Source organism: Xenopus laevis, chromosome 9_10S (genome assembly GCF_017654675.1).
Source record: "Xenopus laevis strain J_2021 chromosome 9_10S, Xenopus_laevis_v10.1, whole genome shotgun sequence".
Lineage (NCBI taxonomy): Eukaryota > Metazoa > Chordata > Amphibia > Anura > Pipidae > Xenopus > Xenopus laevis.
In genome coordinates this window covers 51,077,135-51,097,926 of record NC_054388.1, presented here as the reverse complement: position 1 = coordinate 51,097,926, position 20,792 = coordinate 51,077,135, and the positions used below count along the sequence as shown (strand labels likewise).

The 20,792-nt window shown below is 41.3% G+C and overlaps 1 protein-coding gene across 12 annotated transcripts in view; it reads right to left on the bottom strand.

The window, feature by feature from the left end:
- The window catches only part of bin1.S (bridging integrator 1 S homeolog), a 59,934-nt gene that overhangs the window by 24,395 nt on the left and 14,747 nt on the right, over window positions 1-20,792 (bottom strand). For 6 of the 12 annotated variants that reach the window (XM_041577659.1, XM_018237267.2, XM_018237268.2 and 3 more), the window contains exons 2-10: window positions 11,978-12,058; window positions 9,455-9,509; window positions 7,799-7,893; window positions 7,130-7,225; window positions 6,578-6,685; window positions 5,947-6,039; window positions 2,793-2,878; window positions 2,370-2,445; window positions 292-383 (exon numbers count right to left, since the gene is read on the bottom strand). In XM_041577659.1, the coding sequence (XP_041433593.1) occupies window positions 292-383; window positions 2,370-2,445; window positions 2,793-2,878; window positions 5,947-6,039; window positions 6,578-6,685; window positions 7,130-7,225; window positions 7,799-7,893; window positions 9,455-9,509; window positions 11,978-12,058 (782 nt within the window). 12 annotated transcript variants of the gene reach the window in all.

Below are 20,792 nucleotides of genomic sequence, written 5' to 3'. Positions count from 1 at the left end.
GCAGTGGGGGTGGGACACAGGGTCTGTGACTCAAGCAATGGGTGGGACTAGAACACTGATGGCAGTTTACTGGGGGGTGTTGTAATTTGTGAGTCAAGCAGTGGGAGGGACTAAAACAGCCTGATGGTAGCTTAAAGAAATATGGTCCCATGGTCTTATGGGGAAAATATAAAATTGGTATTTAGGTCACTTATAATGGTTCTGCAAATACACATTAAACAATGCAGAACATTGGTGCCCCCAAAGGGTATAATCCACTTTCCTACATATCCCACTCTTGCTGGAACTTACCTTGGCTGAACTTTAACACTGGAAGAGTTTGTTGAGAGGTTTCCCTGCTCTGATTCCAAATTTACCATCACTTCATTGAGATTCTGGTGCAGCTGTAAAAACAATTCATTAAAGGCTTAGCAAACAAAGGGACATCAAAGGATTCCTTAAATGCATGTACAACGTTACCCCTGTGTGTATAATTAAAAACGCAATATACCTCCTTGTTCAACATGAGTGCAATGAAAAGTGCAGGCGGTTAACATAATATTGTTTTAATCATGAAAAAGCTGTTTTATTGGGAAAACGGGAACTGAACCTGCTCCATGTTTATAACTTCTTGGTTAGATAATCAGATTCTCAGTGTCCCCTGCATAAAAGACATTTGCTTATCTGTAAGCCAACAAAGCGTGATGGGAGGATGTTGTTTATACAGAGCTCACTCTAATTAAATGAACTATGCTAATAACAGATATGTGTGAAACTAAACTATGTTCCGTTATGGCTTTATAATCCAAGCTTTGTTTTTTTTTTAATTAGGCAGAATGCATTTCAGCACAGCTTCTACTTTTTTTGTCTGGCAATTCTTGTGGTAGTGGACTGCTGCCACGTCATCTGATTTAATGCACACGTACAAGTCATGGGTCGGATCAGGAATGTCCCCATGGAGTTGAACTGCAGTGTCCACCCAAATGGTCAGCAAGTTCTTTTTTTTTGCATTTGCCAAAATCTGCACCTGTTGGTTGTGGCTAAATAAATATTTCCAGTGTGTAGAGAGTTTTAAGGTGGCCATACACGGGCCGATAAAAGCTGCCGACAGATCGAGTCGGCAGCTTATTGGCCCGTGTATGGGGCCCCCCGATGGGCTTCCCCGATCGAGATCTGCCCGAAAGTCGGAAAGGGACTAAAAATCCCGTTGGATCGCGGCCGCATCTGTTCGTTGATGCTGTCCCACAATCCAACCGCCCGTTAGGCATCGTTAGGATCCGATCGTTGGGCCCTAGGGCCCACGATCGGATCAGCCCGATATTGCCCATCTCAAGGTATATCGGAGGGAGATCCGCTCGTTTGGCGACATCGCCAAACAAGCGGATCTCTCCATGTATGGCCACCTTAACAGGCATTACAGATGCAATTCCAAAAGGAACCCGGACTAAGTCTCGGAGCTTCTCATCCAATCAATTGGTTTTGAATTGTTGCTGATCTTTGTTAAAGTGCTACTCATACTGTCTGGGCAAATATTCTTAGCCACTCACTCACTGCTCGCTATCTTTGTGTCCATTGTAGATGGTTATGGCTCATATAGTTTCTTCCAATCCTCCCCAAGTGACAAGTGGAGCAGCTGCACCAGGAAGTATTTGTGTAACTATTCGTATTTCATAGAAGTGACAGCTGCTCAGACAAGTGGATAGACTACATCTCCAGGAGGCTCTGCAGGTGGAGGAACTGGCACCATTATTATTATTTTGCTAATATCTTATAGGACTTCTTGAATATAATTATAGGGTAATTTCCAGCTGCTGTTGCTGCAATGCCTTTGCCTTCATTTTGGAAGTGTATCACCGAATAAATCCTAAGGACTCTGTAATCAATGTGGGGGTATTTTCCCTTAGGAAAAGATGGAGGCAGTATATTGATAATATGTGACATTGTAGATGACTCTGTTCATGAATATTTATAATACACAAAAGCTGTGAATATCTTGTAAATTATATCCTTATAAACGGTGAGTAGTGATGTCATCAGTTATAAACGGTGAGTAGTGATGTAATTTCTGTCACATGACTCACTAAAATTTGTGTATTATAATTAATAAAGTACCCCCAGTTGTAAAATATGAGGATATTATAAGTTACCTCGGAGTTCCATGACCTGTATAAAAACACTCGACCTTCGGCCTCGTGTTTTTATATGGTCATGAAACTCCTCGGTAACTGATAATATCCTTATATTTTACAAGAGGGGGTACTTTATTCACTATATAATCTACAGCTCCCATCTACCCAACAGACTTGGTGAGGCACATAAACTGGAGCAATCCACAACAAACAGCTGGGGGAGGGGGAGACTGAAAGCTTAACCCCCAGATTTGGCCTTACCTTGCCCATCTCCTTATGGAAGTTTTCTTCCAGCCCAGCAATACTCTGGAATGTGTTGACATAGAAACCAACACGGCTGTAAAGGAAGAAGAATGTCTTTAGTGGTTTCCAGATGCAATGAAACATCACACAGAACAGAGATAATAAATCCCTTAATGCAATGCTGAGCATCTGCTTTCCATCACCTTCCGCTTACCTACTCCCATGCTTTACTAACTCCCTATAAACTGGCTAATGTCAGAAACAAGCTATACCCTCACACCTATATACAGAAAGCTGTATTCTCAAACTGTACCGTCTAAGGAAATCAATATGGCACCTCCCACCCATATGTATAAACACAACATTTCCTAACAAATGAACTGAGATAATGCCCAGAAGATCGAATACAGCAGGTAAATCAGGAAGGAGGGGAAGTCATACCTATTCCACAGAGAAGGCAGCTCCTCCTGTAAATCAACATTCATCTCTTCAAACACTTTCTGGGATTTTAGCAGATCCTCCTCGGCCTGCACAGCGGTGCGGGGGAGAATGGACACAACATTAGTAAAGAGGGCACCCATCTATGGATCAGGGGGGTCAGTGCACAGGAATTTCTAGATACTGAGCTACCTCTCAGATATGAAGACACTTGCTGGGTTTGGATTATTTTAAACTACTGAGGGCATTTTGCAGCCCTATAGTGTGGGGTTAAGTGGGAGAATCTAACTCTAATGTCAGTGAGCTTTATGTCTAATTATTAACTGGGGAGGGTAGTTTGATTATTTTCCTATAGGATGAGAAGAATTGACGGTCATCATGGAAAACATCCAACATGCTTAGTACACCCTGGGCTGTTGTTAAGAGGTAAAGCTTAGGGGTTGTCTCGTCACGAAATATCAAGCTCAAAATGAGGTTCACATGTCATAGAAGCTGATGCTACAGGGCTGATTATTAAATTCTGATGCTAATTGCACTGCACTCCCTCAGGGGCAGTTAAGCTGCTTGACTTGTTCTTAATATACCATGAATTCATTCCTACACCCTGAACCGGAGATCCTTGGAGCCTGTGGAAGCTGGAAAAGTTCATCTTAATGAACTATGGGCCTATCAAGCCGGACACAGACAGCACAACAGACATCGCTATACTAACAAACCTTGCAAGAATGCCATGCCTCAACACACAATGCTCCGGTCATGGATGAGGGGGAATAAACATTTGGTTTGGTGGCATGACTGCCCCAGGAGAAAGATATTGAAAGAAATATTTGACTTCCCAGTGAGGAGAATCCTGTTTTTTCTGAATAACAAAGGCAACGTCCTTGTCACGGGCAGTCACGTTTTATCAAGGACTTATTTCACGTCAATGGTCATTAGTTAAAAGGGATTTATGCATCAGCACCACAAGGGAAATTGAGTGCAGCTGACTGCTGCTACATTGTATCATTGGTACAGGTAGTCAGAACCTGCAGTGCCAAGAATAGCAAAGAAATATGTTGGACGCCTTTTGTGTGACTCAGAGATCAGCACCATACATGACATGACATTCCCCAAGTAGTGACAATATCCATGAGTGCAGCATTCAGTCAAGCATTTCCAGCAACTCGTCTTGCCATTAGGGGGCGCATTTATAAAGGGAGAGCAGCGTGTCCTTCAGATTTATCCCACCCACTGCTATACTGAACTGTTGGTGAGAGCTGAGCGTTGTAGCCTTGATATAAATCAGCTGATCAAAGGGAAATTCTATATTCCCTGTTTGCTCCCCTGGGGCAAAACCACTGCTCTACTGACTTTATTTTTAATATAATGCATTAGATGAGAGCACACCTGCCACCTGGATTGATATAAAACTAGCTATTACCACTGGGACAGAGGTATTCACACTGACCCATAGAGCAATCTGCTTTTAGGCTTCACTAACTTACACACTGCTCCCCTTAATAAATCCCCTCTTGGTCTTTAAGAAGCTGATATTGCATCAGTTCTGGGCTCGGCATTTTACTTGGGACAGAGATTATATAAATTCAAAGTAAAAAACTTGTTTCCCTTGAACTTGGGATCAAAATCCTCCCAACATTTTATCTTTGCCTTTCTAGTGTCCCCTGTGTCCTGCGTGTTTTACTAACAACGGGATTCTGGCAATGTTTCTTGGAACAATGAAAAACTCCCACAGGCACAAAATCTTCTATCCTCTAAAAGAATATCATAGAAATAAAACACTGATAATTGTGTTTATTAGGTTCTGTTGCTTTGGAAATTGATGTGGAACTGAAATATAAATGGGGAGGGAAGAGGAAGGCGGGAGAGTAGATGAAGAAAGAAGAGGAGACAAAGAAGGAAAAGGGAGAAAGGAAAAAATGGTATTTAGTAGAGAGACAAATGGGGAGAAGGTGATAAATACAGAAGGGGAGAGAAGAGGGATGAAGATGAGTTAGGCCAAACAGTTGGGGAGAATAGAAAAGCAAAGGAGAGTGGATGAGAGACAGAAGAAGAGAGTAGAAGAGAAAGGGGGTTAGGGAGTAGAGAGACAAATAGGAAGGAGATAAGAAATATAGAAGGGGTGAGAGTAAGACAAACCCGCGAGAAAAGAAAAAGAAAGTGAATGAGATGAGAGACAAAAAGAGAAGCAGAATGGAAAAGGGGTTTGTGAGAAGAGACAAATGGGGATGAGAGTCAGAAGGCAAGAGTAGAAGAGAAAAGGGGTAAGGGAGTAGAGATACAAATAGGAAGGAGATTAAAAATATAGAAGGGGAGAGAAGAGGAAGGATGGGGGAGAATCTAGACAAGAAAAATCCAGAAACAGTTGGGGAGAATAGAAAAGGAAAGGGAGGGGATAAAAGACAGAAAGTGAAGGGAAAGGGGTTAGAGAGTAGAGAGACAAATAGGGAGACCTGGGAGAAGATGAGAAATATAGAAGGGGAAAGAATAAGGGGGATGGGGAGAGTAATGCCAAACAGTTGGGGAAAGTTGAAAACAAAAAGGAGAGTGGACAAGAGGTAGAAGAAGAAAGGAGAGAAGAAGGGAAAGAGGGTTAGTGAGTAGAGAGACAAATATGGAGAAGATGTGAGGATGGGGCAGAGTAAGTCCAAACAGTTGAGGTTAAATATAAAAGCAAATGAGTGGGAAGAGAGACAGAATGAGAGAGACAAAAAGAACAATGAAGGAAAAGGAAAGAAAACAGCAGAGAAGGAAAGACAACAGCAGAGAAGAAGGGAGCAGAAAATAGAAGGGAAGGAGAAGTGCTATGAAGAGAGCAGGGGAGGTTGGTGGGCCCTGTGTTCAAGGGTTCCTCCACACTGACACATAAATAGGTGGTTAAATGGCAAAATGAAGATGCATAGTACAAAGAGTTTTTAAAATATCTACTTTTAGATTGCAATAAAATACTAGTTTTCTTTAAATGCTCTATAGGAGCCTCGAAGTCTGGCCTTTTCCATGAGCCCAGAGCGAGTGCTGCTATGACTGAGAGCTGCAGCTGAAACAGACAAACAAAAGGCACGAACACCAAAACAAAACATGGGCACGAACATCAAAACAAACATGGGCACTAACACACGGCACAGGCACATGCAGGGTTAGGGCTCAGCCAGGAAATCACCTGGTTTCGCAGCAGATTAGTTTGAGCTACAAGATGGGCCTGGATTTTTCCCTGGCACCACTGAGGGGCAGCCTTCTCAAGCAACGACACCGGCTGCACCAGCGACCGCACACATGGGGAGTCACAGAGAGAGAGAGAGAAAGGGGAAAAGGAAAGATTTATATAGAGAGGCAAGCTGGGAGAAACCACCAAGGCAGTGTGAGGGGGAGTCAGTATTATGCCATCCTCAGATGCATGCCGCTAATTAGCTCTCCACACAGAATGAACCATTGGCGAGGACAAAACCATAACCACCAATCAACTGCAGGGGCAAGAAGAACAGTTAGTAGCAGAAAGTCAGGGTCCAATTCAGATGTTATTTCCCCAAGACTGCGCATGCTCAGTTCCCTGCAATTATACAATACATATAGAAAAGGATTCTGCAGTACATTAGATTATACACCACTGTATATAATGATAATATTATATTTTTATATTATAAATATAAGGCTTTCGCCTGCAATGCATTCACACTCATTTCTGTTTATTGGCCACTAGGGGCGCTCAGTAACTATATTCTATTTGCGATCTTTATTTCTTATCTTGGCAGTATGGCAGCTCCCACTCATGGGCGTTGTAGTGAGTTTCTTACCTTGGCGATTTTAGTTTCGTCCTTCTTTTTCGCATTCTGTAGGGATTCAAAGTGATGCCGGGCGCTGTCGAAATCCACCAGTTTCCTCCCGCGCTTGGCGATGCGTGACTGCAAGGTGTGGAGGGAGGAGTCAGATCTTTGTTAATGTGAATACAAACCCTCTGCCTCAGCTAAGCTTATGTCTCCCTCTCTCCTAGCTCAGACCGGCACAGGCATCTCCAGTGATATAAACAAAAATGAGCTTTTCAGATAAAGGGTAACAGAGCCTGCCAAGTTTTGTGAGACACTTGCTCTTGCTCTATCAGACAAAAGGCCTAGAATGTACTGGAGTGTGTTGGGTTAAATGTGGGAGCTGCCATTGAGCATGTATCAGCTGAGACAGAATTAAATGCTTCCCTTTCAGTTCTATTTCAACATCAGCCTCAAGCCAAGGCAAGGAACGTGGTGGCTCACTCTTATTCCAGGGCAGGTTTTATGGCCGTTGCCAAACAGTTCATTTAGGCTACATATCTATTGAAACACTCAGAGGAGGTTATATAATTGAGAATCTACCTTAATATCAGGGAACTGCCCGAGGTAGGTGTCCATTGTGAGCAGGGCCTGATCCACCAGCTTCTGATGATAGTCGGTCCAGAGCAGGTCATTGTTCTGTACAAAGGAAAAAAAAATACTTCATTTATCCAGAGTATTCAGTTCCCAAAAACGGAGCACTGGGTAATGATTGGTCTGTGGGCAGGACTGCATTCAAACAGACTAGCAGTGCAGTTTATCAGATATAAGCTCCATGATCTTATGCAGATTTGGGGGGCACTAAACTTATGTTACTGTGGCCCCAATAACTTCAAGCGATGCCAGCCTTAGCTTGTAAGACCGTACAACTATATTGCTGCCAGTTAGAGATGAGCAAGGCTTTTAAAGGCTTCTGGGAGTCGTAGGCAAGGCATGGAGGAAGACACAGGGATAACAAGAAAGAACTCATGCCCAGCTAATGAAAAATTCTCTGCTGTTTCTCAGGCAGCCAGATTATGTGACATTTTCACTACAACATAATTCGGCAGCTGAACTCAACAGGATGAGCTGCAGGACTGTTTGTTATTTATAAGCCAACCTGCAGCTGAACTACAATCCTCAGCATTCAGCTTCTTGTGTTACTATTTACACTGTCTCACAGTTTCCTCTCCTTCCTGTTCCACAAGTGCGGCCCATGTAACTCTCACTCACCTCGGCAATTTTGTTCGTCTCCTCCCTCCCTGGCCAGTCCGGCTCATAGACATCCAGCAAACATTCGGTCAGTTTCTTGGAAGCTTCGTGCATCGCTGGGGAAGAAAGCAGATAGAAGATTGGTATCAATGTGAGTGGGTGTTTATACAGGCATGAGAGTGACCAACTGCAGAAATGTATATGTATGGATGGAGGAAAAGGATTTATTGGCTCATAATGAGGGTAGAATATGTTATGAGAAATATTAGAAGGGGAGAATAATCAGAGCAATGTCTTCCTGTGCTACAATGTTACAATCACTTCTCCTGACTACAGTCCATATACTCTGCTATAAAGCACTGCTGTGTGACCACTGGCTTGTCTCCCAACAACCCCTATTAGAGGAAGGCACCCTATTATGGGGTTCTTTTAGAAAACAGGCCAAAACAGGAAAACTGTCCTGTTGTGGTCAAATTTTTCATTTTCAGGAAGGGCGATAGAGCCAAGCGCATCGCCGACTACAAGAAATAAATTGGAGGAGAGATGTGCACTGATGTTGCAGGGAAATTAAAGGGAATACACATATAGCGGGAGTGACTTTGCAATAATAATTTATAACACACTTATTAAATAGAATAGAATGGCATTACCCTGACATGTGCCAGGAAGGAACTAGGCATGTTTTGGGGATGTTGTGCAGCCACAGGGAGGAACTGGCCCAGGCTGATAATAGGATAATAGGAATGTGCATGGAAAGGGCCTACTCTGAAAATACTCACAGCTACTCCAATAAAAACCAAACATGGACTGGCACAATTATTCTGCTGATCAGTCCCTTCAGACCAAGTGGGCAGCATATTTGCCCAGGTATGGAGCTCACCAATAGGCCTGCCCCACTGATTTCAGGCTGAAAATTACAATATATATATATATATATATATATATATATATATATATATATATATATATATATATATATATATATATATATATATATATATATATATATATATATATATATATATAGACAAATACAAGATTCCTCTGCACTCAACCAATTATCAATATAATTAAGACAGCGACATTTTGTGCATACTGCTACTGAAAAATGCCTTACCCTTTAAACAAAACAGGGATTGTTTGTCCATATATTGCAATATATTTAAGCTGGCCAACTACGTCAAAGTCATCCCATATCTGGCCAGTCCTATGCTCAATTTTCATCTGATTCATTAAGAATTCTATGGTTTAATTATACATTTTATAAAAGGGACGAATACGTTTTACCTGCAACTTACTAGCTGCTTTCAAAGTAAAACTCCCAAACTTGGCTGCCCTTTTATTAGACACCAGTGGGATCACCTGACTATAGCTGGGAAGGGTGGGAGCTACAACATGGAGCTGGTCACTGCTTCTGTATAACTATAACAAACAAGGGAAAGTTGTGCTCACCACTAGTTTTTAAAATCATTAGGCGGGGGTGCAATGAGGGTGTGACCACAAAAAAAAAAAAAAAAAAATATATATATATATATATATATATATATATATATATATATATATATATATATATATATATATATATATACACACACACAGACACACAAACATACATATATATATACATACATATACACATAGGAAGGCCCATTCTCCAGTAGTGACTCCGGCACTTACCTTTTACTGTTGCCAAATAAGCTCGGAGATCCTTTTGAAGTTTGGAACCTTCTGTCTGCAAACAAAATAAAATGTTAGGCAGTATGGAAAATAAATAACTGTTCTTGGAACAAATGCTAGTTTCTGTTTATTAACCTCTTTTATTATCTGCAACTGATTTCCCATTGAAATCATACAATGTGGCAACGTCAGATGCATAACATGAACTTCTTAAACATGAAACATATGGCAGCAATTCTAGGATTCAGTGAGAACGAAGCCTTTGCTCCCCTAGTTCCCAATTACTGAGAATGTCCCCACAAAGTCACTGGAGTTCTATTCAGCATCTTCAAAGCAGTGTTGGTTTCCTTACACAGACACAGGCTTATAATAGGAGCAGCACATTCCTCTTTAGCATATTTGTCTTTATACATGGATGGGATGTGCCATACAGATTATGTGGGCTGATGTATTTAATAGAAATATCGCCAACAATCTTTATTGCATTTTCAATGGAATGTAAGATCACCTGTGACTACCTGACCATGGTGAGGAGAGCAGCCCAAATGCAGGAAGTACAGAGAATAAAAGATCTGTCCCAGAGTAAATACTAGGGGGGAGACTGGATTATATATGCCATTAAAGACATATATTTTGAGTGAGTGCCCCTTGAAGTACATATAGAAGATTCGGGCACATTGTAATTAGCCAGTGAAACAACATTTCATGCAACAATCATTTTCCATGTGTCCTCCTATCTTCAATAACTGGGGAACTTTGTATCCAAGTCTGTACTTTATTTAAAGTTAATTCAATTGTATCACTAATACCTACCAGATTGTGTTCAGCTGCCGAGCACAAGACATACATTATTAATCTACAGCCCCTGTCCCAAGAACCCTCCTCCCCGGAGCCATGCGCTCTCTTAGACCGCACAACTATTCATATTTTTCAGTGATTCTGGCCATCAGGAGTTGCTGGGAGTTGTAGCTTAACAATATTCACTCAGTTGCAGGATGTACATAGCCACCTTTGTTCATTTCTGCATTTATTTCCCTCCAATCCCCGGTGGGAGCCTCAGAACTGGAGATTTCCAGATGGTGTCCTTACATTCTCCCTAAACTGTGCGGTCAGAATTGCTTGTCTTTTATACAAATCAGTTTCATTATTCCAGTGCACACTCAGTTGGAGCTTTCTGATTGGACATCGGAATTCTGAGACATTCTGCAGATAAACCACAGCACCATAATACAGGCAAGTTTTGTCCCCAACTGCACTGAGTGCCTGTACTGACCCAAAGAACTCACAGCATGTAATGCCACAAAGTATACTGCCACCACTCTTTGCATTAATGGTGTAAGGCAGTTTCTTAAGTCAAATGTATTCAAACTATTCCTTTATAAACATCTCACTGTTCTGATAATCCTGGTAAAAGATAAAAAAAAAGCCCTGCAGCAATATATAGGTATCATATAGGATCTGTGCTACTGGGACAGAATGCTCTGTATAAAGATAGCTAGAATCTCAGCCATAAAGCAGGCCAGGACTGCTGCTTACAATTATATTATACAAGCTCTGCAGTACAACAGAGAAAGTTGACAATACACAACTTAAAATTCCTCCTGTTAATGCAATACCAGATTTACATTACATGGCAGCACAGAAACTATCGCCGTCTGCATCAGAATTGATTAATAATCAGCCCTGTATCATCATTTTCAATGTCCAACTAAATGGTCAGCGCCACACGACTAACGGGGGAGTAAACAACAAAATATATAAAGTACATATAGCGTAGTAGGTTATAAAACTGAACATCAAAACCTCCTAAATGTTGCGATTGGGAAGCGATCATTTTAAAACATAGTATTGCTGCTAAGGATCCATGAGGGAAGCAGGTTAATTTACTGATACACAGAGTTGACTATAAAAAGAGATAAATATGAAAATAAACAAAGCTTTATAAATATAGAACTTTATAAATATGAAAATAAACAAAGCTTTATGCAAGCCTGACACTGCAGGTAGTTAGTACAGGTATGTGACCTGTTATCCAGAATGCTCAGGACCTGTGGTTTTCTTTAAGTCTACTAGAAAATCATGTTAACATTAAATAAACCCAATAAACTGGTTTTGCTTCCAAAATGTATTAATTATATCTTAGTTTGGATCAAGCATAAGGTACTGTTTTTTTTTTTTTTACAGAAAAAAGGGAAATAATTAAAAAAAAGTTGGATTATTTGATTATAAAGGAGACTATGGGAGACAGGCTTTCCATAATTCAGAGCTTTATGGATAATGGATCCCATACATGTACAGTAGAACCCCCATTTAAGTCCCCTGATTTTAAGTTTTCCCTCATTTAACATTGTTTATTTGTGGCCCCTTCTGTATATTATGCATAATACATTTCCCTGATTTTACACCAAATTTTTCTGGTCCCCTGAAAAACGTAAAATGGGGGTTCTACTGTATAAGGAAAAACGACTCTAAAACTCCTGCCTGTGACAGGAAAAAGTATATAAAAGGGCTTTTGTATCTTACCAGCTGTTTGTTGAAGTTCTGCACACACGACTCAAACTGCTCATCCTTTGTTTCATCTGCTTTTCCCAATTTCTGGAGGACCTGAAAAAAGTTAAATAAATATTATGCGCATTATAGAACCAAGCTTCTCCTTTAAACTGAACCATTCATAAAATGAGAGCACCAGCACAATGCATCTGTATTTAGATGTTGGCATACTGACTTCCAATCAGCCACTAAAACACTACTACTAATGAATTCCATGTGAATGCTTTTTTTTTACATTATCTTTTAAAACCAACCTCTGTCCCCTGTTCCCATTTCTTTACCCAAAACCAGTCTCTAGCAGTTACCTGGCCAATCACAGTCACTTGCACATCCAAACAGATTAATAAGTGGCCCCTTCCAGGCACTTGTTTGTTATCAGCTTGGTACTCCACACACTTCCTCTAGTTCCTCTGCATGGAACTGATACATGTGACTTCTGAATTGTCCTAGAACCCACTTGTGATTAGCAACTTGTTTATCAAGTTGTTTAAAAGCAGCTACTTGGGGCCCCTCTTCTGTTCCTAAATTCCACTTCTCTGCATCTGCATTGACAGGCTCATAGATTGTGTATCTCTATTCTGTTACACACATATTACTAACTACCCATCAACAACGTAAAAAGGACTGGCCTTCTGAGTACAGGAACCAAATAGCTTTACAGCACCATCAGCTGTTTCAAAGTGGTATAAACAGAGAGTATTTTAGTAGTTCTTGGGTAATGTCTGTCCATCTATTTCTCAATAATTGGGTCTTTCTTTAAAAATATGTCCATCCTCTTAAAGTACGTCCGCTATCCACCCTAAACCCTGCTTTGCCAGCAGTTAGGGACCCTGGGATCCTGTCCCACCCCAATGGTTGCCGTGTCATTGACAAAGCCCTGTGGGTGGCCAGTGCCCATAAGAAACAAATTATGTGCAAATGTAACTACTTTTGGAAGCTGTACTACCTGGCTCTTTTTATGCTCTGCACTGTTGGTTCTGACTCCTGAAATAATGTAGCTTGATAAAAGACTCATGGCGGTCTGAAACGTTGCTGAGTATCTGGGTCAGAGCCCATGTTCCAATTAGGGATGCACCAAATCCACTAATTTGGATTCGGCTGAACCCCCGAATCCTTCTCGAAAGATTCGGCCAAATACCGAACCGAATTAGGGGTGGGAAGAGGAAAACATTATTTACTTCCTTGTTTTGTGACAAAAAAGTCACACAATTTCTCTCCCTGCCCCTAATTTGCATATACAAATTAGGATTCGGTTAGGCCGGGCAGAAGGATTCCCAAACCAAATCATGGATTCGGTGCATCCCTAGTTCCAATAAAGACATTTTAAACCAAAAGAATCATATGGTTGGTGCAGTCTGTGAGTATACTGGTTCAAGAGAACAGTGTGAAGTGGACATTGTATTACGTGCACCATATTGAATTCATGGAGCGTGCTGGCTAAAGTACTCCCTGAAATAATGTAGCAAGCCAGCTGAATAAAGCCGGTTGAAAGAACTGGGGAAGATCCGATGCCTGCTGTAATCTTTTAAATTAGTCTATATTTGGACATTGTTTTGAATTACCAAATAATTCAACAACGTTTCCCTTTTCTTACTTATCCTCCAATGTAGACCTATCCCTACTTATTTTTCAGCCTAACTGGGGGCTCAGGCTAGTGACTTGAAAGGCAGATAGACAGTCATATAAGAGCTAAAGTAGAAAATAAAACTTAAAAATCAACTGCAAAATGGCCTGGACTTGTCTCTCTACATAAAAATTATTTTTAGATGAACTTCCCCTTTGAGGCAAAATGTGATTACACTGCAGAACTGCCAGAGACCCCTGAGCAATCAGACAACACTCAGTTCCCAGCTTTAGTTTCTATTCTTGCCCCTCGGTCCCTTACTTAGTGCATTTCACTTCCTCTGCCCAATGTCTTTGCCCTTTATCTGGCTGCACTGCTGTTCTGTATATGAACTGAGAGGAGCCTGATCCTTCCCATGATGCTCTGGGTCTATTCACCGATTCCAAGCAAGGAAACATCTAGATTATCTCCAGGTTCTGATTCTCAGATAAAGGCCCGACACGACCCCTGCACAGCGCCAGAGCCCAGCTCCATATTCCTGCAGCTCAGCTGAATTTTTACTGGTACCACTGAATAATTTAGAATAGTTTGCAGGCACAGAGCTTGGCTGCATTTTAGGAGTCTGGCTGCACTAAACCTTGTACATTTTTGGAAGAGTGAAAAAGCAATAAAAACACAAAGAAATTGATGGATATTTTAACGGAGGCTGCTTCTCTGTTCTGCTGGTTAATTAACCAAGATCCCTGCAAACTATGCACACAGGGACACCACTAGAAATAACTAGACCCATTCTACTTCATTAGCATGGCCCTTCCTCCCAGGGTGCAGTCTACTTGCCTGGGCTGTGGACCCTACCAACTAATTAGAAGGGGGTCCCAAACCCGGTCATGTGTCCATTTCTGACAAAAGTCTCACCTTCTCCAGTCTTCAGAGCTGGCTATCATATCTGATTGGGGCCCTGGACAGGACTCCTAATTCCCCCCCCCACCCCACATATCAGGTCCAAAAGGAGTGAGATTAAAAAAAGTGATATATGTATAGACAGGCCTATACTGCGCAATATGTAGAGGGCTGCACAATATGTTGGCGCTATACAAATACATGTTAATAATACTGGCTGCCATCTTACCAAATTAGCCCAAGGATATAGCTCTCTGCCAGTTATGCCCCCCCCCCCCAGTTATTAGACTGCCATTGTCCTCATTTGCCCCCATTGCTAGGTTTAACATCCGAGCCATCCCGCCTACAATGAGCCATCCAAAATTACATCACCAAGGGGCAAAGAAACCTACAGCAATCAAATGCGGACCACTGACCGGTAACTGTTTGTTTGTTGCTATGGGTTACAAGATTCTACAGTAGAAGTGGTGATTAGGGAGACCCCCTTTTTATGAACGTGTATCTAGGGTGGGACCTATCTGCAGGTGATACTGAAAACTTCCCAGACGCAACTCTAGACTTGCTCCAGAGACAGGAATATCTGGTCGAGATCTGGGCCATGAATCATTAAAATGATGTTATTATGAGTAATTATTTAGTAGTTCGCAATCAGTCTTAAGCAATGGCACATAATGGGAGCAATAAAGGCGAGGGTGACCTTAATATGTCATTTTAAAATGTGTGTACCTCCCTAAAGCTTTAAATGTGCTGTGTCATACATGGGGTAAATATCACTACTAGAGGCGGATAGTCCTGAATCATGTTATAAAATGCTCCAGTGAGTAATGAATCCACGGAGTAACTTCCTGTTAAAGTTGAATTTGGGTAGTGGCAAGTAGTGCCTGAAGGTGCTTCCAAAATGAAGCACAAGAGCTGCACCTTCCTATGACTATAGCCCTGTATTTCAGACCAATGTAATGCAGGTGCTCTGTGATTGGGTCCAGCATTTGCACCCGTGGGATTTGTAAATTACCCTGAAACTCATTCAGGATTCTAAACCCTTATGAACACCTAAATCCCATTTGGGAGAGTTTTAACTGTTGTACAAAATTATCCCGGCCCCAGTGCAGAAGTCTCGGTTGGGTAAGGAGTTAGCACTAAGCCCAAGGACGTGCCCCTCTGGCGCTGTAATGACAAAACTTTGAGAGAAGAAATCCGATCCCTCCTTCCCTGAATATCACATCACTTGCAGGAGAAGACTTTGGCAAAGGGAAAGTGCAACACATAATCCATACCCAGCACTGCCAACCGGGGGTTATTTTATCTTTTTAGTCCTTTAGAGCGATGTGACTCTATTATATCAGCTGCTGTGCTTAATATAGATGTTGTGCATTTAACCCCTAGCCCAAAATATCAGACATTATTTTACGATATCATCGCAAATGCTGGGGTATGCTTTTTTGGTTTCTGAGCTATTCAAGGTCTATTGATACATCACTTTGTGGTGGTGTTGTGGCATCATAAGAGAATTGTGCATTGCCACCCTCTCATTTCAATAAGAATGAACTTATGGGCATTATATCACTGAAATGTATTATTATAACTCATTCATTCACTTGCACCAGAGTCGGACTGGCCCACAGGGATACCAGGAAAACTCCCGGTGGGCCCAGATGTCAGTGGGCCCTAATGCTGCTAAACTTTTGGCCTATTTCATGGTCACTCCCTATTTCTATGAGAACAAAGAGGCTAAATAGATGGAAAAATAAAAGTATAGTATATAAAGAAAAGAGACTAGGAGAATAGAGATTAAGTGAGGAGAGGAAGAAAAACAGTACTAAGAGTGGGCCCCTGGTCTAAGATTAATCGGTGAGCTCCTGGCCAAGGTTTTTGGGTGGGCCCCTGGTGTCCCAGTCCGACACTGACTTGCACCCAGGGCAGAGGTTGAGCTCTACACCTTGTGCTGGATTAAGCAACCCACTCTCATGCAGCCTCCTCGGAATGTACCACTGCCAAAAAAAAGGGACACAGCTTTTAGCATACTGTTGCACGAGTGAGCTGCACCCTTGGGTGCAAAAGCAAGTCCTTAGCACCCAGTTTTCAATTTAAAGACAAGTATTTATAGCTCCTGTTCCGCCAGGGAACTGACTGATATTTTCTGGTCTGCTCTTCTTTGTCTGTCACCACAACCAGCAAAATATTCAACAATATGCAACAAATGCGTTGACTACTTCTGTGACACAAGTGGTCCAAAGTGGCACCCATGTGGATATTTTGGGTCACAGGTGACGCAAATTAACGTGACAGGTTTGGCCAAATGTGACCCCTTGGGATCTGCAGCCTTGATCCTTCCAACAGAACAGCTGCTCTGGGGACAAAGTTATTTTCTAATTTGCTGATGATGATTTGCTGTGTTTCTAGACCACGTACGACACATGTACGGCCACTATAATATTCACTGCACGTGGGCCGAGCTCTGGGTCTGCCAATAATTCTGTCCACTACAGAGAATCAGGCCGAATCTAACTCCAGGCTGGCTAACAGGCATTACTGATGGATTACAGACTATGGGATACAGCAGCGATGCCAGCTGGGCTATATTTAACAGTTGACCCGATTGCAGAAATATGATTGCGTAAGTGTTCATAGGTCAGTTTATTCCTGATGCCTCATTGACTCCCTGCACCCTGCCCATGCTCCAGCGAGCCATTAAGTCCCCAAACTAACATCACAAAGACAAACACAGGGGGCACAGATCTCATCCTATGTATTCAGCTATTTAATGTATGTACAGGGAGGTGAGGCAGCTTTTTGTATGAGGTAAGGTGCCTTGGGCAGCACTTTACCAGGGACAGCAAAATACTGCCACTTGTAAATTTAAGAGCTGAATCTCTGCTTCTTTTTTTGTAAAAGATTGTAATGTCACTTGATGCTTTGTTATAAAGATAACTAGAATCTCAGCCATAAAGCAGGGAAGGAGTGCTGCTTACAATGGTCCAAATGGCAAAAGCTGCAATGTCATTTTTAAGTTTGTGCTTTGCGGTTTGTTGTTGGACAGTTTTTGTAAAATAAACCAAATATACAGATTCTGAGCTGCAATGTCCTCATGAGTCACCATATAAGAAGCACACGTTTGAGCTTTCAGACTCTTTTGACCAGTCGTGACTCATTTATTTTATTACCAGCCCTTGAAAGTGCAAACAGACCAACTCCCTTGGGGAATGAATTAGAGAAATAGAATAGAAACACATTTTAGCGACTGCAGAAATGTTCACAACACGCAAACAAACGTTGTCTTCTAAATGCATCACAGATTGGTGTACTTCCCCGTGGAACCACAGTCAAATTTCCAGTTACATTTCTAATCTGGAGAAACACTTTCAAGGACTTTTCAGTGACACTGCTACCCACCAATGGCTCTGCTTCAGTCAGGGTGACTAGTAAGTCAAATGCTGCATTCCCACTACCTTATTACAGAGATTCCCATACCTGTTATTATATAGTCATTACTATCATTTGCTGGTGATCTCATTATGTGAGAACGTCGATTGCAACATGATGGATTCCGAAACCTGCAAGTTCCAGTGAGGAACAAGCATGTGAGAATGACAAGGAACAATAGTATTTAGCAGAACTTTCTATCTTCCCTTCATTGTAGTCCTACCCTCAGTATTCTCATCTCAGTACAGTCCAATGATGTCCCATGGAAAGGAGACCCATGAATATCAGCACTAACCAACCCACAGCAACTATATAGTAAAATAGAAGTCAGTTACATCAAGTTCATAAAGCTCAATTGTTTTGTCTAAATGAAACCGATGTAACTGCCAAGTGATCCTGAGGAAGTAGAAAAAAAACCCCAATCTGAAGCCTCGTCTGATATGCCCCTGGGTGAAAAATTCCTTCCTGACTCCAAGATAGCAGTCAGACCAGTATCTGATTCAACTTTGGGCTAAATGTTTGTTTCAGTAACCCTGTATTTTCTCTGTTGTTAAAAAAAAGCCATGCAACCCTTCCTTAAATCTAGTGTATCTGCCAGGACAGCTTCTTTGGGGAGATAATCCCACAACTTCAGCCCTTTTCCTTCCTTCCTTAACATGCAACTTCATTCCCTCTCATGTCATTGGTTCCCTCGTGTCTGCTGGAAAGATCTACTGATGAATAAAGTATCAAACCAATCCCAATTTGGCTAGCCTTTCCTCATAACTGAGCCCTTCCATTCCCTTTATCAGCTTAGTTGCTCTCCTCTGTACTTTCTCTATTTCATGAATATCATTTTTAAGTACTAGAGACCAAGACTGCACTGCAAATTCTATATGGGACTTTACCGAAGGGGATCAGAGAACAAATGACTCAAAGCATCGTTACATCCTACACAACTGTATATTACCTGTAAATACATCCCATACTCACCAAACTGCATCTCAAACCCACTATTTCCTCCCAATACATCATATTTCATACAGTGTCCATAACTACATTTTATGGCCATTCTCTACTTCTAAAAATGCTGTGCATTTCCCATGATGACGGTTGTAGAGCTATCTAGAGTCTCAGCTATACAGGCTTTACTTCCACTTTAAGACATTTATTAATGTGGCAGAATGCACGAACAGTTGCGGGTCACATGCTTCTACTTATTTATTTATTGCATTTGGAAATATTATACAGGCGACACTTCCAGTTAAAGGGAGAGCAGCTGTCGGGGCGTTACAGGAAGAGCATGTCACTTGGAATTAATCTGCATTCTACAGGTTTTCTGAAGAAAAAAAAAAAACCCCCAAAAAAAAAAAAAAAACATTTTTTCCATGGAGAATGGATAAAGAGAGGGAAATTATTTTCGATCTTCTCTGTGAATCCTTAAAAAAAAAAGGCCAACTAAACCATACAAAATAAATCTATTATGAAGAAGGTTTTCCTAGACTTTAAATGACAAATCTGCCCATCATTAATGCTTATGATTTATAGGATCTGCAATATATATATATTAAACTGATTACAAATTGCTTTATTAAAGCTTGGCTAGAAGCTTACTAGCTGATGCCAAAGGAAAGGCAGCCGAGTGTTCGCTAACGTGAGTGTTTCCACGTAGGAGGTTTGCACATTGGTAAACTGCCTAGATGTTGTGGCAAGCACTTTGTGGGCATAATCCTGCATTGTGGGTAAAAGAATGGCAATTTGCATGCATCTTTGAACCTAGCATTTGCCTTTGTAAATAGGGAGTTGTTTACAGACACCCTACAAGTCAAAGAATACGAAGGGCCTGATATTTATAAAAAAAATCAAGTTGGCATTTTTTCCTCGATTTAAGAAAAATGCCGGGACAAAGATAAGAAATGTATCAATTAAATGTATCAATTAAATGTATCAATTTAGATCAACGACACCCCCCCCCCCAGAAAGACATAAGTAGGATAAAAATTAAACTATACACTTCAATATCAGAAAAATGGTCACAAATAGAAAATAGAAAGTAATTGGAAACTTTTTATTCTGGTGATCTATTTGGAACCAACTGAACTAAAACGAAAAAAAATAAAAAAAAAAGTGTTCAAAGGTGGACAGCCCCTTTAAATAAAACAACGTCATTTCTTTACTATCACTGTTTATTAAAACATTTAAGATTTCCAGCCTCATTGAAAATAAAAGGAACAATGGCTTGCAACTTTTTTCCATGAAAAAAAAAAAAACATTCACAGAAATATTGATAATATTGATAAATTGATAAATCTGCCCCAAAGGGGTTTTGTTGCAGAATGCACCTGGCATTGCTCCCTAATTTGTGAGTCTGAGTGATGCACACATTAGATAGGTAGAGGGTGGTTGGGGTCACACCTACATGCCCCCTTCACATGAATACAGATCTCTGGGCACCATTTGGGTGCAATGACAGAGTAATTTCCTTTGTGCAATGCAGGGAGTGCAAAAAGCATGCAAATTGCACCCATAGTTTATACTTTGCACCCTGTCGTTCACATACTCATTAACCTCTTGAGTCTCTAAGGCAGGGGTCCCCAAATTTCACCTGTGAGCCACAATCAAATGTAAAGAGAGTTGGGGAGCAATATGAGCATGAAAAAAAGTCTATGGGTGTGCCAAATAAGGACTCTGCTTGGCTATTTGTAGCCCCTATGTGAACAAACAGCCTACAGGAAGCTCTGTTTGGCAGTACACCTGCTTTTTATGCAACTAAAACTTGCCTCTGGGAGCAACTCTGAGGCCTCTGGGAGCAACATCCAAGAGGTTGGTGAGCAACATGTTGCCCACAAGCCACTGGCTTGGGTTCACTTCTCTAAGACATGAGCTGCCAAGTTGCTTGATTCTGCTGAAGCATGTCAGACTTTA